Source organism: Manacus vitellinus, unplaced genomic scaffold (genome assembly GCF_001715985.3).
Source record: "Manacus vitellinus isolate BGI_N305 unplaced genomic scaffold, ASM171598v3 scaffold_4_pilon, whole genome shotgun sequence".
Taxonomy (NCBI): domain Eukaryota; kingdom Metazoa; phylum Chordata; class Aves; order Passeriformes; family Pipridae; genus Manacus; species Manacus vitellinus.
Genome location: NW_021940604.1, coordinates 13,908,804 through 13,926,086, shown reverse-complemented (window position 1 = coordinate 13,926,086; position 17,283 = coordinate 13,908,804). Strand labels below are relative to the sequence as shown.

Genomic DNA, 17,283 nt, shown 5'->3' with positions numbered 1-17,283 from the left:
TAATTTTTTGACAGGGAAAAAAAAAGAGGGTTGACTGTGGATAGTTTGAATGCCAGTAATAATGTGCACTCTCTGCCAAAAGATGCTTTCAAAAAATAAAAAAAAGCTGTGAGGGGAAAAATCAGAAATAACTACTGTTTAAACTTTACTTACAGTGCTGTCATCACTTTTCAGCACGTACAGCATATGCTTTTACACCATTTAGGACACAATTTCCAAATGGAGAAAAATCTAAAAGAATTTCTGAAATAATTTCTTTATTATTAATATTTTTAGTTTAGTTTAGTTTCTTCTTTTACACAAATGTTTCAATATATTCTTGGTACTTGAGAACTTATTAACATATTAGAAACACGATAAAGCATGACATCTAGTTAGAGTAAGAAGCTATAAATAAAATTTTAATTTTTTTTCTCCACAAAAGCGCAAATTACTGAACAAGTGGGATTATTTTTCCAGTTTTATTTATAAATACACAATTTAAACCTAAGAAATCATTTTTTTTCAAGCGGATTATGAATTGGAACTACAGCCTAAATAATATGCCTAGATAGTCCTGTCTTCTTAGTACGCAAGAAAGCAAAATAGCAATTTCTTTTGTTTGATTGATTTTTTAGAAGAAGTAAGCAGTCAAACATTTAAGTAGGAAATTAATAAAACTTGCTGATCTACATGCACAGCAAACCAGAATACGATTCTACTTTCCAATGAACTATGCATTCATTTATTAGAAGGAAAAGCCACACAGCTTTTCCGATGCAAACATACACTGAAGATCATGAATAAATGTGGCAAGCCAAGTTTTATCCTGCCTGCTGCACTGCAGTACAGAAACATCCGTGATTACTTTAAATGCCTTGGTTACATGCAGTGCTGTTACTCAAACTTGTCCACTTTGGAGCAGCTCAAATTTCTGTTGCGCTGCACTGATCCTTCTACTGAAGAAATCAAGGGCTCGCATGAAATAATCTAATTGACAGCCATCTGGCCCTTTAGAGGTGGCAATTCTAATTTATTTATTATAATAAAAGCTACCTGAGGCAAACTAGCAAAATTCATACTACTGTGTCCCTGGTAATTCCACTACACAGAAAAAAACAACACTCGCTTTCTCTGAATATTTTAAAGCCCCCTATTTTGAATCTAATCTAACATGTGTCGAACATACAAAAAAAAAGTATGTTTTAACAAAAATAATAAAGAAGCTTTTCAGAAAGCAGTGTTGTTGATTTAAAAAAAAAATAAAAAAAATCAGCCAATCAACCAAATGCATAGGTCACAGAAATACAAATTCCAGACAGTGATTAAAGATCTATATCACCTTCAGCAGTGCACATTGAACTACAGTATTCAACCTGCAGCAAAAAAAATCTGATTAGAAGACAATGAAGGAAAAAAGTTGCAAAAATCCCCACTACCGAAGACCAACGCCCCACTAGAGAGCTCCTCAAACACTTCTCAGCAGATAATTTTACCTTTTTCTAAAAGCAGCTAAGAATACCAGCTGCTCTTACTTTTCTGTAATACATTAAGTCCTGCAGCTATTTGAGGAAACTAGGGGCTGGGGTATTAGGCTACCTTCCACATATCACACCACTGAGGAGAAGACAACCTGAATGCAGGTAATAACAGACAAGAGTCACAGGACAGAACGGCCAAGGAAGTTGTAACAGTATATGTTTTTATAAACATCACCTTAATTTCAGGTGTCATTTACATGTGGATTTAAGTCTCTGGCTGGCTGTACTACCAGAACTACACAGAGGGACCAAATTTCCACTGTAGCTGGTCTACCTGTAAAGTACAAAACGGCGGGAGGAGAAGGCAGCACCTGGAACACCAGGTGGTCACTGAGAAGCTGCGCCCAGCAGCACTGGGGCCACAGGTAGCGGTGCAGCCCCCAGCAACTCATGCTCCAGCAGCCACTGGACCCAGGGAAGACCTATGGGGATGACAGCCCCAAAGGCTGCCGTGTAAACTAAATGACTGGTAGCTATGCAGACCAGAGGACTTAGTTAACTGGGGCAGAATTAAATTAAGACCAGGAGGATTACAGTATTTCATGTTGCTGAAACCTAAGATGACCGGGCACCTAGGGGAAACTGCCATATTTATCCATGAAGCTGATAAATTGAGGCAGGAGAGAGGGAGAATGGTTCATTTGGGGTTAAATGACATAGATAGCATTAAAGGTGAATACAGAGTAAAAAGAAAAAACAAGGAAAAAAACCCCCTATGTGAAACAAACACGTTATGAATACTGTATTTTTCATTGATGAATATTCTTTATAACCATGTCTGAATCAGTAGTGTGTGATACAGAGTCAAGTCATTTATGAGAAGCCTGATAGAGTACTTCAAGGCAGTTTTTCATACATCTTTGAAAAAAATGTTTGGAAAACCAGGACTTCTATCACAGAACATAAATTTGATGAGGTGAAAGTGCAGGTAAAATAGACAACTCACTGCAGAAGTATACCTAATGCCTCCCTATTCTGTCGTTTGCTTTCAAAAACACCTTTTCTATAAATAATAATAACCAATATGAGACAAATGAGGGAAGTGAAGTTTCTGTGCAAGCCTTGAGCACAACAAAAAAAAGAACTTATATGCTGCTAGGCCATTGTCAGCAATCAAGATAAAGGTAAGATGATGTATACTTGAGCGGGATTTTACTGGTTGAAGAAAGAAGGTTTGGCATAAACACTCCTGTTTGCTGTGCAAATTAGAGCAAAACCAGAGCCATAGGCCTTCTCTGCCCCCACAGTCTCCATACATCATAGCTTCGACTCCTCCTTAGGGCAAGCAGGCCTGACTGACTTATTTCAGTTCAAAACCAAAAAGCATCAAACTTGACAGTTGACCAAAACCAAAAAGGAGATCGAAACTCACTGTCACAGTTCTACAGCTGAAACCCTGGCAATGCCAACAAGGCACTTTCTCTGAACTTTCTCTAGACCCCACAAAAGAAAGAAAGCAAAATAACAAAGCTTCTCTAACACTCAGAGTGCACTCAGCTCCTCTTAACTTTCACGAGTCATAAAATATGTGCAAACCAACCAAAAAAAATCTTCAAATGTAATGAAAATGGTGAATAGGCAGGTACACTGCAACAGCAAATGTTTTATCACTGAACTAAAGAAAGCATATCTTAACCAGTTAATTAAATGTATCAAAATGCAGTGGGATCTCAAAAGGCAAAGGTGCATTAGAAAACTCATAGGAAAAAAAAACACACAAAACAACATAAAACGTAGTTAAATTGGACATGACTCTCCTATTATGGATACTTTTTTTTGAGACCACGAGTGAGTCTCCCAACATTCACTGCAGCTAAATGGTTTACCCCAAAGGCCCATGGCCCATGCTCAAACCCTTCTGCTGAATACTGATCCATGCTTTCACCTTCTGGATACAGCAGGAAGAAATGAATTGTGTGGCATAACTTCTTTCCTTTGAGAGGAAATACTGTCCTTCCAAAAAGCAAAACAAATCAATTAATTTTGTGTCCCTCAATCCCTTGCCAGAGGCACAAGTTCTCATGTAAACTCTCCAGAATAAATTCCTGGAATACTTTACTGGTCCTTATACACCCTCCAATCTAAAGTCCTAGAATACTATATTGGTCCTGCACAACGCATCATCACAGGATACCATCTGCCTGTGCCCAGTTCAAGGATTTGTTAAAGAGCACACATACACAGTACCTAGCAAGAGAAACGAATGCTAAATATCACATCATGTTCTGTGGCAACCAGCACCAAAACCAGAGATGCTGGTAAACAGGGCATTAAGGGTTATGGCAGCTTCCTCAACAAAGGGAGTTTGAGCCCGAACAGACGCTCGTTCATCCTCCAGTAACAGTTGGTACCACTGGGAGGTCAGCTCGACTCCATTGTTTTTACAGCAATTTGCATTTTATTTTCCATAATGCTGTTTAATTTCACTTTTTCAATTATTACTCTCAGGCAATTGCTTTAATTATCTGTTATTCCACAAGGAAAGATACTTTCCTCTGGCAGAGAGAAGGGCTGCATCAGACCATATTAACGCTGATGAGTCTCTCCACAGGCGAGCGCGGGGCTGCCTTGCCAGCCTTGGCAGCCCAAGTGGAGGGCGGTTAGCCAGCACCCACAGCTATTGCTGACAGATTGGCCCGCTCGCCACCGCTCTGACGGCAATCTGCACAGGATTACAAGGCGTGTATTAAATCTTTAAATGCATGCAGCCGAAACCCCTTTGAATTTCAGATTCGCCAAAGCAAATGGTATCACCGCAGACCGTGGCAAAACACATCTGACTGCAAAGCCAGAACAAGCCGCTTTCGCTAATCCAATGCTATGTTAATGCAAAGCTCAGCAATGATGGATGGACTCATTAGTGCTGCAGTTATCGCCATCTGAACCTGGTGCCAAGACATATGGTTTAACAGATGTTCTAGCAAAAAGCTCTATACTCTGCACTGTTTGAGTGTCCAGTTAAATCGGACATTGATAAGACACTGAAAATCGTATTGGAGTTCTGGGAACCACAATTGCTCCCAGCTCAGGAAGCCGTTAAACACAGCCCGATTATGCAAAAAATCCTGTTGCTCTGATATCCCAATTAGATCAGCAGAACAAATGCTGGACAACACATACACTGCTCTCCACGGTCTTGGTGTACCTAAATGTTATTTAACCTATCCAGTCAATTCTATTTCTCTACTATTGCAGTAAAGAAATGAAGCTCAAATCCATGGAAGCTTTCTCCAAACAGAAATCTCCAAATCAAACAGGCAAACAGAGCCCCAACCCCACTCTTGTATTTTCATATTTAGAATGCTCTGTGAGCATTATTCTTTCAAACATTTAATACATAACACGTATCCATTCTGAGCACAGAAGGAACTTGTTTGCAAGCCTATTTACTGATGTAACTCCACTGGAGTGTATGGCATTTCACAGGGAAATAAATAGAATTAAAAGGGGGTCCTTTCTATACTAATTCAGCAAATTAATGTGCATGAAGCAGTAAGGTGCATCAAATGTTAAAAAAAGAAAGAATCCTTATTCTTTAAATGTTTTTTCAAAGAAAGACAATTCATAGGCTTTGGAAAAAAAGAAAATCAGCAGTAAGTGGGCCAGAACTGATTAATTATGAAGTCTATGCACACTATATTCATTTCTTTAAGATTACACACACACTTATGTTCATCTCCTACAGGAAAGCATTTTTCAGCAAGAACTTCTGTTATCTCCTGAAGCTTGTAAGTCAGAAAATACCAATGCATAACAGGTGGAAAAACTAGGTTACCACCCTGGATTTGGGGACTTCTATCACACAACCCAACTGCTTCAGTGTGTGTAGTGGCACCAACGGCTGTTGGTGTGTGATATTTTGCAGAGGAAAATTTAAGAGGAAGGAGAAAATACTGAGGAACTCCCTCTCCCTCCCCCACTACATTCTGAAGGGTATGGCAGGCAAAAAAGATACTACACATCAAGACTGAACGTATTTCAGAAACAACATCAATGTTGTTTCACATTTAAACAAAAACTAAAGACTTTGAAACTTTCAAAATTTGCTAATAATTGCAGGTCATAAAGAGAATCCTTCAGCTCTCAATTATAAAAGATTTGACAGTAGATTAGGTTGAAAAAGTGAAGAACAAAAGAACTTCAGCTGCATTTCTGTCCTGCTCCCATACCTACTATTCACAGTCACAAAAGGTGTGTTTCAGACCATCTTGTTCAACCAGTTAAATCTCTTGATCTGCTCAAATATTTGTTCCATATTAATGCAGCTGCAACTTCTAAAAACTTCCATTATCTTTACTGCTTATCTTTCAATGACAGAACTATGTCTGTCCCAGATCTTGGTCCACTGGGGCTGCAAAATACAGGGGTTGGAGGGAAGGGGTATCAAAGGGGACAAGAGACCAGATACAATCTAAAAACAAACAAACAAGAGCAGAATCTGCAGCCATGAAAGTCAGAAGTTCAATTCAATGTTAATCCCTATTTGTCTGAAATGTTTACAGACATACATTTATAGAAAATGGAGTTGATGAAAATACTGTCATTACAGCGGTAAACACAAGAAACTGTGTACTGAAATGTGCCTATTTTTATTAATTTTTATTTTAAGGTATATAAAGCTATGTGCACTTAATTATATATACACTCGGAAAAACATAAGCATGGAAATGTGAATGCACATAGCTCACCTAGTATACGATCAGGGCTCTTCCCCAGTAACTATAACAATATTGAACTTTACATAAGACACTACAGGGAGACATACTGCCAAGATCCCCACTTTTATTTCAGGTTGTTAAAATTTTTCCCTCTTCCCTGCTTCTAACCAAACATCCTAATCTTTTTCTACCTGCTGGTATTATTTATATAGGTAATTTAGACATGAATCAAGCTGGGGAAAAAGACACAAAAAAAATCCAAAAAAACAAGCAAACAAAAAAAGAAATCCAACCAAACAAAAAAACCACACCAAAACAGAGTCCTCCCCACCCCCAACAATAACAAAAACCCAATTTCAGTCAAAGTCTTTTTCAGTCAGATCACTTTCCTGAACTGACTGACTGGCAAACTGCAAAAGGTCCAGAGTCAGTGTAGAGAGGGATCAAGAAGGTGAAGCCAAGGCTGTGACAGTTCAGACTGAGCCCAGCTGAAGCAGCTGTGGGATTGCAGGACTTTGAACACAGAGCAGGGTGGCTGCTATTTTTTTTCATGTGCTGCTCAATTTACTTTAATTCTTTTCAAAACAGGGGGCTGGGAGAGACAGAGAGCAGTGGTATAGAATCTTTAACGAAATCTCTGCTTGCACATCTTTACTGTTTCAGTGTAAGCAAATGAGATCTTAGATCCCTGCAGATACAAAAAGCCTAGTGTCCCAGATCAGACTTTGGAACTTTCCCTGCCAAAGAATGTCTTTTAATAGCAAATTCTTTACTGGTTTGCTTTTGGTTTTTGTTTTTTTTTTTTCTCCTCACGGAAATAGTTTTTCTCTTTCAATAAGGACATAACCTAAAGCTATTTTCTCTAACACAATGTGCTTGGAGAGTGTCTTTTCCCCCACCATCGTCCATTTATTTTTCATTTTTGTACATTTTTTTTCAATGGCCTTTCTCGTTATGAAAAAAATACATTCCTGGAATGTTTCAGCTCAATGCTCTCAAAAACAATTACTTAGGCATTTGATTTGATCTGCTAGTTTTTCCTTTCAGGGTATTCGGGCTTTATGAATTTCCGGTTTGGTCAAAGGTTAACCCGAACCTTTTCCAAGTTACGCTCCAGTGCCACATGAGGCCCCATATATGTCCACCTGAGGTTTTAAGAAAAAGGAGGAAATTCACTATTAGCTGTGCACAACAGCAGTGACTTTGAGTGTAATCTAAGGAAGGCAATCCAGAAAGGGAAGGTTGTTGATTCACACTTATATTGGATTGAGCGGTGGAATGATAAGTGATGAAGAAAAAAAATAGTCACCTTTAAACTGGTGAAAATTTGGCACTGTTTATGGAAAAACAAGAAGTGGAACAGAAGCTCAAGCAGCAAGTATCTTCAAGAGTATCAGGGTACTTCACAAGCACAAGCAAGCAGAGTTATAACCTCTAAAGGACCTTATTTTTTGCACTGTGAGACATTACCACATCTGTGGTCCACAAACACACATACAAGAAAAAACAAACGATCCATGAAGCATATGGAGGGACAAAACATATGTTTTCTGAGTTGACCTGGCTGCTAACTGGGCTTCTCAGGGGATTGAAAGTTAGAAAGGATAATCTGTCAGAGTTATGACTCCAAGGAGTGAGCAATAGGGAAGATTTCCAGCTGGCTGTCTCTATCGGGTCTTTCTGATCAACGATCAACTGAAAATGGTGCTTCGCAGGTTTGCTGGAATGCTCCTATGGCTATTGTTCTGCCTTGGATACAGCAAAATCCAGCTTAGTTTCATTTTGTGTGCTCAGTGTGCTTTTTTGGCAAGTCTCAGAAATCAACTCCTTTTTCTCAATGAATGCATTCTATGTTTACCCAGTTCAAACAAATTATTGCTCCAAGACATGGAGTACAAATCATTCCTACTGCTATGATACCTTTTCACTAAATCCAATGCAGTTACTGCTATACTTGTGTTACTTCTTTAATTTTGCAGTATATTTGTCTAATAATACATTTTGCATATCAGATTTTTAATAATCTAATAAAAATATTTTTTAAATTTTTAACTTATCGCATGCCTATATGCAACAGTTAGTCAAGGTTTGTCAGCTCCACTATTAATTAAAAAATAAGCAGATTGAAGTAGTTGGTTATAGTTCACTTCAAACTACAACACTTGACAAAAAATAAATGTTTTAAAGTTCTGACTGTAGTTAATTTAAAAGTACATTTTCCCAAAAAGTACTTCAGAACTTTACAGTTCTGAAAATATACAGAAATACACATTTTAAAAAAAAAAAGTTTTAGAGAATATATTTAGAAACCTTTCTAAAGGAATGTTGGTGCTTAAGGTTTACATATAAAGAATGCACACAAAGGTACACATACAACTAAAGTGATTTTTTTAAATCCTTATTAAGTGTTAAAATATAATTTTTTAAAGAGCAATTGGAAACTTTGTTATCTTCCTACTTAACCAGTGGTCTGAACTGTAAGTAACCCCATCCCCAGGCTACAAAGGAAAGTGGCTATTTTGTAGGGACGATCATGTTAATTTCTTCTTTTTCTTTTTTTATACTAAGAAGGATTTTTTTCTGGTTTTAGTCATCTCTTAAATTCTGAGATACATACTACTCAGAATCACACATAGGTAAAAGTTCAGGTTCCTCCTACTATGGAGACAGAGAAAAAGGACATGTAGCAGTCCTTTTATGCTGTTCCATTAAATATGTTGCTGAGCAAAATGGATATGCACACGGAAGTACAGCCATGTCCCTCCAGCCAGGTAATTTACGTGATAAAATAACCCTCAAAATTCATGACAGCTGTGTTACATCTGTGTCATACTAGATCCCAAATGCCAATTATCTGCATTGAATGATAATAAATTTTGACACAGAGAGTTGATTTACAAGGAGAGAAGGCCCACAATACCTTTAAGGGCCAACCCTACCCCAGCATCCACACCAGTTGTTCTAATTTTTAATGCAAGCTTTTTAGAATTAAAAAATTGATTAAAGTTTCTCCATTTAACAGAGATAAAATTGCATTTAAATTACATCCTTTACATGTAGAAGAAAAAAAGGCTTAGGAACTTAAACATTTCATCTCCAGAAAGTAGCTTGTCCTCTAGCCAAATAGACTTGCATGAGTTAGCCTTACCTGGAGCCATAACTTGTTATTCACTGCATCTCTCCCTGTAGCAATGCATTGAAATGTAGCATTCTGCCCTGCATTGACCTCTACATCCCCCAACCTCAAAAAATGTGGAGATTTATCTGCAGAGGGAGAAAATGAAAATTACAAATAAGACTTATTACAAAAAATAAAGGTGCCAGCAACATTATTATCTCCCTTAACATCCATATTTTCACAAACTTTGGCTAAAAAAGAGAAACAGAAAAGAGAAAATTATTTCTTTCATCTCTCATTTGTTCGAGGAGTGCTTTCAGTCCTTTCCCTTCTCCCCTGGTGATTCTACTAACTTCATGTTATACATGGGTTATAATAAAGTCTTTTTAAAATCAAAGCCAAAAGAAGGAGAACAAATGCCAAAATGTCAGCAGCACTTTACAAAAATTATCCCAAAGACTGTATGAAATCCATCATACTGAGAAAAACCCAATTAGCAGCATACTGCTCAAGCAAATAGAGAGATACTATTCACTTATTTGCAATGCAACTCGGAGCTCTTGTTTTAGAAAATGAAATCATTCATGCCATTGAATGTAGTATTTCAGAAGCTGACAAATCTATTTCCCACACTGACAAAGCCTCTAGGAAACCTCAGTGGCAAAATCACCTGAAGGATTTATTAAACTGAAGAAAGCCGACAGACACATTTGAGAAATGGGTACACTGCATAGCTTGCCCATCCCTCTCTCAAGACCTACTAAAGAAAACAGCAGCTGAACTGTTATTTCTTTGTGCTTACTAAAAAAAAAAATTAAAAAAAAATCCCAAAATACACAAGAAAATAAACCATTAAATTGGAACGAAGAGGGTTTAAACAGCAGTAACAAAAAAGAGCTTATCTGAATACTGTAACATGCTGATAATCCGCTGGTATGACTGTACGTTTTGTTTTGGCACTTAAAAAAACACATAGGAGTGGGGGGGAGAGGCAGAAAGAAAGGCAGATACTGAATCCAAGCAGAGCTTTGCTGAGTACAGACATCAGATAGCTGGGTTGGCTGAAATATAAAAAGGTAACTCACTCAAATACCCTGTAAGCTTGGTAGCCCCTGGGAGCTATGATTTTAAAAGGTTTGGGGTAGAAGAAAACAAGATATGAGGTTGCCATTGCAACTTTATTATCTGACATTGTTTTGCAAAGCTGGGGCAGGGTATTGTGATATCTTGATCATTTCAGAAAGCAATTAAATTATCAGCCATGTGGTGCATTACAATGAAATCACATTTTAGAACAGGTATGTCTAGGGGAAGATCAAAAGAGCTGAACAGAACCAAATTGCCAAAAAGAATTGATAACAAGTGTCAGAAATGCACAGTAACAATGTCTTCCTCACAACTTTTTATTTGTAGAAGATTCTCATTATCACAATTTGTGTTTGCATGTGTGTAATTATTCCCCAGGATTAAGAAGGAAAAGGCAAAAACAAATGTCTGAAGTCTGTCCACAAAAAAAAATAAACAGAATGCAATCCCTCTGTAGTTCAATAGCCCTTTTACTTTCTTTTTTTTTAAATCTATTGTGCCTGTTTAGAATTAAAAAAAAAAGAGAAAAAAGAAAAATGGCATGAAATCTGATAAACCTCCTACAAGCATCTGCCAATTCAGTTTTCTTTAACAGTGAGTACACATATTAACATTAAAACCCATTTTGATTATGCACACCAACTACAGTATGACTAAAAAGACACTGAAGAATTCCTGCTTTTTTATCCCTGTATAATTTACCTCTGGCAGAAAAAGATTTTACCCAGACAAATCACTATTGCAACACTACATTTCCTCCTGGAAGCTGCAACAAAAATACTATTGAAGGAAAAAAGAACATCAGTGATCAAGTGATGAAAACTGAGCAGGCCACAACAATATCAAATATGTCCTGAACAGACAGAGAAAAATGCAGCTCTTAATCATTACTTACCACAAGGGTAACTCAGGACCTGGATGTCATCAATGGCAATGTAGCCCTTTCTCCCATCTGAGACTTCGGCTTCAAATATTACCTGTCAAAATGAAAGAAAAAATGTTTACAACACTCATTTCTACAGAATTCCCCCAGTGGCAAGTGTGTAGATATAAGACACATTGCCTTTTTCATTTAGTTGAAGTTCCTATCAGGTTTGACAACTGAATGGAATATTTATTACTCAGTGTATTGCAGTTCCATACTATTCATATACATGACTTGCTTTGGATTTGCTGCTCATAGCACACCAGAAAAACATGTTTATTACCTCAATTAATGGCATGCTGCTTTCACTCAGTTAAATGTACAAACATGATTCAATTCTAAAAAAAATGCCATTACTTTGAAACAGGTAAGATATCAGCACACAATGGATCGACCAATTTTAACAAAATTTTATCATTCTTGTTGGGGGTCCCAATATAGTCCACAGTCTCCTGTAACCTTCTGCAGAGCAGTTGCACAGGGAAACATGCAGCAGTACAGAAATAGTGCGGCACTCCCCAGTGGCAACAAAAAGAACAGCTGTAGCATGAGATTTATGTAATAATTGTTAACTTCATTCTTCATTCTTGCAAGATAATGTGGAAATTTCTGTGTATGAAGAAAAAGAGAAGACTATTTTCACATCCAGCATCTTGATCCACTTCAAATGGGCAGTAACAACAAAGAATTGCTCTTGGATGGCTCCAGAGACCGGAACTAGATTTTGCTACAGAAGTACCAAAACATTACCAACTGACAGAAATGACCACTTCAGTCTCAAGAGAGTCCTTGGAGCAAGCAGCTCCTGTAAACCTCCAGAGTTCCTTGTGGACCACTCATTCACAAAAATACCCTCTTCAGCAAGACACCTGAAATTTATGCAACTTGACTCTGTACACTGCATCAGGTACACTTCCGTGTTCTTATGTTCCACTCACTGAATTTCCTCACCTTTACATCCCATCCAGACGTGAAGCGCAATTTGTCTCCCCACCACAGGAGGCAGGGATCCCAGGTGGTCTGTTTACACCCAGAGATAATTTCAAAACCTCAAACAGGGAAAAATAAGGAAAACTTCCGAGGAAAGGTGGCTATGGACATGTTAATGATGTGGTTCACAGCATTCCCAAACTTGTGCTTTGACTGCAGAAAGAGGAAGCCTTTGGGGCACATATATTTTGACAGCACTGGACTACAATCCTCTTCCAGTTTCTCCAGAAGTTCCCCTGAAGACTGCATTTCTAACCCCTTTCTTTTTTTTCCTTTTTATTTTATTTGCACCCAAATGCAATTAAGTTGCAAAACCCACTTCATTCTCTGCCTCTTCCTCCTGCCTTGGCCAACAACAGCTTGATGAAAATTAATTTAGTGCCTCAGGGTCCTACTTTCACAATGCCCCTTGTCCAGTGACCTCTCTGACCAAAGCACTATTTGACAGTGTCCACTTACTCCTCAGACATCTTCAGAGAGCTGGCACTTGTTCCCAGTAAGGAGTATCAATATTAATATTGATTAATCATATTTTTATTTAAATGGTTACACGATGTGGAAGACAACTCAGTAAGAAATAAACATTATATCTAAATCTCTTCTGGAAGACAAGTTTCTTTACAATACAATACAGTTCTATAACGTACACAAACTCCAAAAGCACATTGTTTCTCAAAGTCCAGTTAAGAAATTTGAGCATCAATGTTAAGAACTGGACTAAATTTACATCTCACTCTAACTGGGTTGTTAGTAATTTATTTGGAAGTAACTTAGATCCAGTTCCCAGGGAAGCTTGGCCTATGTAAGTGTGTCCTTCTCCTGTATGTTGATACCTTCCCACACTGGGTGTCACAGAAGAGAAACTTACCTTTCCTGGAACACAGCTGGGAATTAATTTACTTGGGTTTTTCTACCTCTACAAGATTAATGTAAGTAATCTCCACCTACCAGGAGTAGGAAGTTATCAAAAAAGGAGAAATTCACAGGAATTGGTAAGATTAAATCAAGGAGATCCATGGGAAAAACAAACAAACAAACAAACAAACAAAATCCCACAACACAACAAAACAGAAAACACGAAGAAATATGGAAAGGTAAAGTCTATGAAAAGTTATAAGGTATAATGTTTACAAGATAAGCAAAAGAAAAATGCAATAATTAAAAAGACAGAGCTGAGATTTCATGTATGCAGTACTAAATTATTATTATTTCCCTTCATAATTGGTATAAATACAACCATGAAACATTCATAATTATAGACATAATATAACAAAAGGTGCAGCTCAAAAAAAATTATTATCAGGTTTTAATTTAATAACATCTGTTCACATTTAAAATTGGAAGTAGAAAAGGGGAATTGCATATATGGGTGAAAACCTATAAAAAGCAATTTTAAATGCTGACAAGTTAGACCAGAACCTGGGGTTGTTCTTTTCCTCAGATAAGCATACACTACTTGAGAAAAAACAGATTGTTGAGCTATTCCTTTCACCAGAGGAGGCTTATCCTAATAAGACACTAGTGCTTTGGGAGTGAATCCTGCACTTCATCTGCACTGCTGTTCAGTTTACAGTCCTAGAAAGAATGGCTTCAACACTTTCATTTTAGCTGAAAAATAATTCAGATTATCACTCTAGCCAGAAAACATTAGTTGTCTGTGCAACTATAAATGTCCTTCCACTTATTACAATCTAATTGCATGCTCATCTAGTGCACTTCTGAGAGATGCTCACTTCCTTTAACGGAAAGGAGAGAGAGAGAGATCGTTTCCACAGGATGAATTGGGCTGGCACAGAGCAGGGCTGTAGAGACAGCTATCCTGTCTCATTTGTACCAGTGTTGCCACAATGAATGAGAAAGGGAAACACTGAATCATTCAGGTAGTTCAAATGCTACTCAAAGGAATTAGATTTGATCCCTGAATTTTCTACACAGTTCCAAGGTGATACTCAAATGTTATTTAACTCTCCAAATAAAATTGCATATCCGTGTTTATGAAGTGCCTACATTCACATGCAAATGAAGATCTAGTGTCAGAACTCCCTGAACTGGATGTACTCCTACATATTTAGAGATTCCCAATGTATCTCTTGTCTATATATTGGGCCATTTTCTCCCTAAAACCATGCAAGCTTTTAGTGAACACAGTATCATTTGGAAAGATCCACGACAGCATTGAAACATTTCCATTTGTCTGGTTTGTACAGACTTCCTTCAATGACCTAAATCTGACAAACTGATCCCAGTCACCCTTCTATATTATTCACAACTTTGTAGACCTCTATTATACATCCCCAAGTAATTTTGCCTCAAATTTGAACAGTCCCAGATTGTTCAATCTCATATAAGAGCCATTTGATTATACTCATCCTTCTCTCTAAAGCTCTTTCTAACTGCACTATATTCTTTGAAGATAATGAGAGCAGAGCTGGCACACAGTAACCAAAATACGGGTGAGTCATAATTTATACAACAGCACAATATTGTTATCTAATTTATACTGACTTTTTTAACCATTCTTAACACTTCATTTCCTTTTTTTTCACCATCACTGGGCTCTATGCTGACATTTTTATGAACCCCACAATGATTTTATGCAGTGTGCATTACTTTATATCTCATTATCTACACTAAAATGTGCCTGTTATTTTATTGCTCAATCACTCACAGTTGGAGATACTGTGATGGTCCTTCCACAGGACCTTACAATTACATACTGTCCTTGCTATTCCAAAGTAGCTTTCACCAACAAACTTGTCTTTGCACTGTTCTCTGGCACCCACTCTGGTCCCATACGAACATGCTGAAGGGCATAAATTTCCATAGGATGCCTTGGTGACTACTTCAAGACATCTTGACAATTTATTTCTACTTTCTCTTTTTCCTCCTAAACAATTATGTATTTATGGAAGTATATCATAGAATGGCATCTTAGCTTCACTACAAGCTTGTGTAGAGGGGCATTTGGAAACCTAACTAGACTCTATCAATCACATCACCCTTACCTATGTGTTTGTCAACCCCTAAAGGACTCTAAGTTGAAAATTAGGTGGATGATGTGCAATATAGAATAAAATAAAAAAAAAATGACAGATGTGATATATATATATAGTCTCAGAACCCCATATCACAAAATTCTTCTCCCACCTCCTAACCTTCCTCATTGCTATACTAATATTAACCATCACCAACAATATATTCCTCATATATTATTCCTTATAATATTCCAATATTATTTATTGGCTGAGAGGGAGTCAGGATCATATCATTCCCTCTAACTGGATGATGACATGGCCAAGCAGAAGCCAATGCTGCTGTACTTCAACCCATACTCTACAACCATGTTGGAGATATCGGATTTATTCTCTGTATAGCATGACTAGCCTCCACAATAAATATCTGAGAAATTCAACAGTCCTCCTCCACAAACCAGACTCTGCTACTCCCCCTTCTAGGTCTCATTTTAACCACCACAGGAAAATCTGCTCGATTTGGCCTCCACCCATGACTACAGCTGCCATAGAAGATCCCACCCCACTATCTGCCCAACTTCACTCCAGCACCATAGTAGTAGCCAAAATTTTCTTACTCATCCACACTCACTCCATATTCTGTAACAACCAAAATGCCCTTACCTTATGCCTCTGCATAGGTGCCCTCTCCACACTATTCGCCACCACATGTGCCCTAACCCAAAACATTGCCTAACCCAAAACAATTATTGCCTTCTCCACATCAAGCCATCTAGGCGTAATGATAGTTACAATTGGACTAAACCTCCCTCAACTATACTTTCTACATACCTCAACCCATGCATTCTTTAAAGGGATATTATTCCTTTGCTCTGGGTCTATCATCCATGTACTTTTCAGACCCCAGCTTTAAAATGCAGATGATGAAAATCACTATTCATCTAATATTTCAGAAATAAATGTTTTGAACAACTTAAGTACTCAACAGTATTTGAATGCAATGGGAGAAGTAGCAATTATTACAGGAGAGACTCCTACGCAGGTTTAGTTGTTAAGAAATACTCAAACCTTCACATTCCTTCACAGCCCTAACAATGCATCCTGTAATCACCATGAAGGCTAAGCCCGAACTTGCAGGAATATAAAAAAGGTACTTTTTAAGGACTGGCCTCACTGAATTTTTAATTCTTGCCAGGATCCAAAAGTTTAGGTATCAGCACCATTATTAGCTCATTTGAGGCACTGATCAAAATAAGGACTCCCAAAGCATAGCTAGTCCATTAAGTACAATCGTAGTCAGGAAAGAGGGAAAACAACTTTGCAGTCCAAAGCCTACCTTTAGGAACACATTTCTTCCTAAGTTTTGTAAAAGCTGTTTTCTTGTAAGCGATATACCACCACCACCACCAAGCAGGATACTTTCAGTACAGTTTAAGACCTTCCTTGTCCTTTCTCCATTTGACTAGTTTTCTGGCTACTCATGGTAGTGAAGGAGGCAGAATCTCCCAAAGTTTTGACAGCAGTCCTGTCACACCACCACGTATATAAAGCTAACATCAATTAGACAAAAATTAGTATTAAAAGGTTTAGTTACAACAGAAATGTAGTGTTTCATTGACTAATTTTTCCTGCTAGACTCTAATACATTGCATTAGAGAGAGGTGAAGAAGAATTTTTGATGGAAATAAAAAAAAATTTTAAAAAGGAAAAAATTAGATATTGTAGTTTCCACACAGCATTCAACTTGTAACATATTTTTTGTTCCTGCATAGTAGGGCTTCTACTAGCTTAATTACCTGAAATCAAACTTGTAGATGGGTGAATTCCAATGCTTGGTGGAAAGGTGTATTAGAGAGCTGTATGCAAATAGAAGGCATCATGTCTGTGATAAACCACAGTAAAAGCACAGTACAACACACACAAAAAAATCCCAACAAAAAACAAACAAAAACCCCCTCACCAACTGAACAAAATACACACAAAAAAACCCCAACCAAACTTCAACTAGAGCATT

General features: G+C 37.6%; 1 protein-coding gene across 8 annotated transcripts in view; it reads right to left on the bottom strand.

Annotated features, from left to right (window-relative positions):
* Positions 1-17,283, bottom strand: part of PTPRK (protein tyrosine phosphatase receptor type K) — a 311,369-nt gene that overhangs the window by 209,043 nt on the left and 85,043 nt on the right. For all 8 annotated transcript variants that reach the window (XM_018078149.1, XM_018078145.2, XM_018078150.1 and 5 more), the window contains exons 3-4: positions 11,278-11,359; positions 9,327-9,442 (exon numbers count right to left, since the gene is read on the bottom strand). In XM_018078149.1, coding sequence (XP_017933638.1) covers positions 9,327-9,442; positions 11,278-11,359 — 198 coding nt within the window. The remainder of the gene's footprint in view (positions 1-9,326; positions 9,443-11,277; positions 11,360-17,283) is intronic.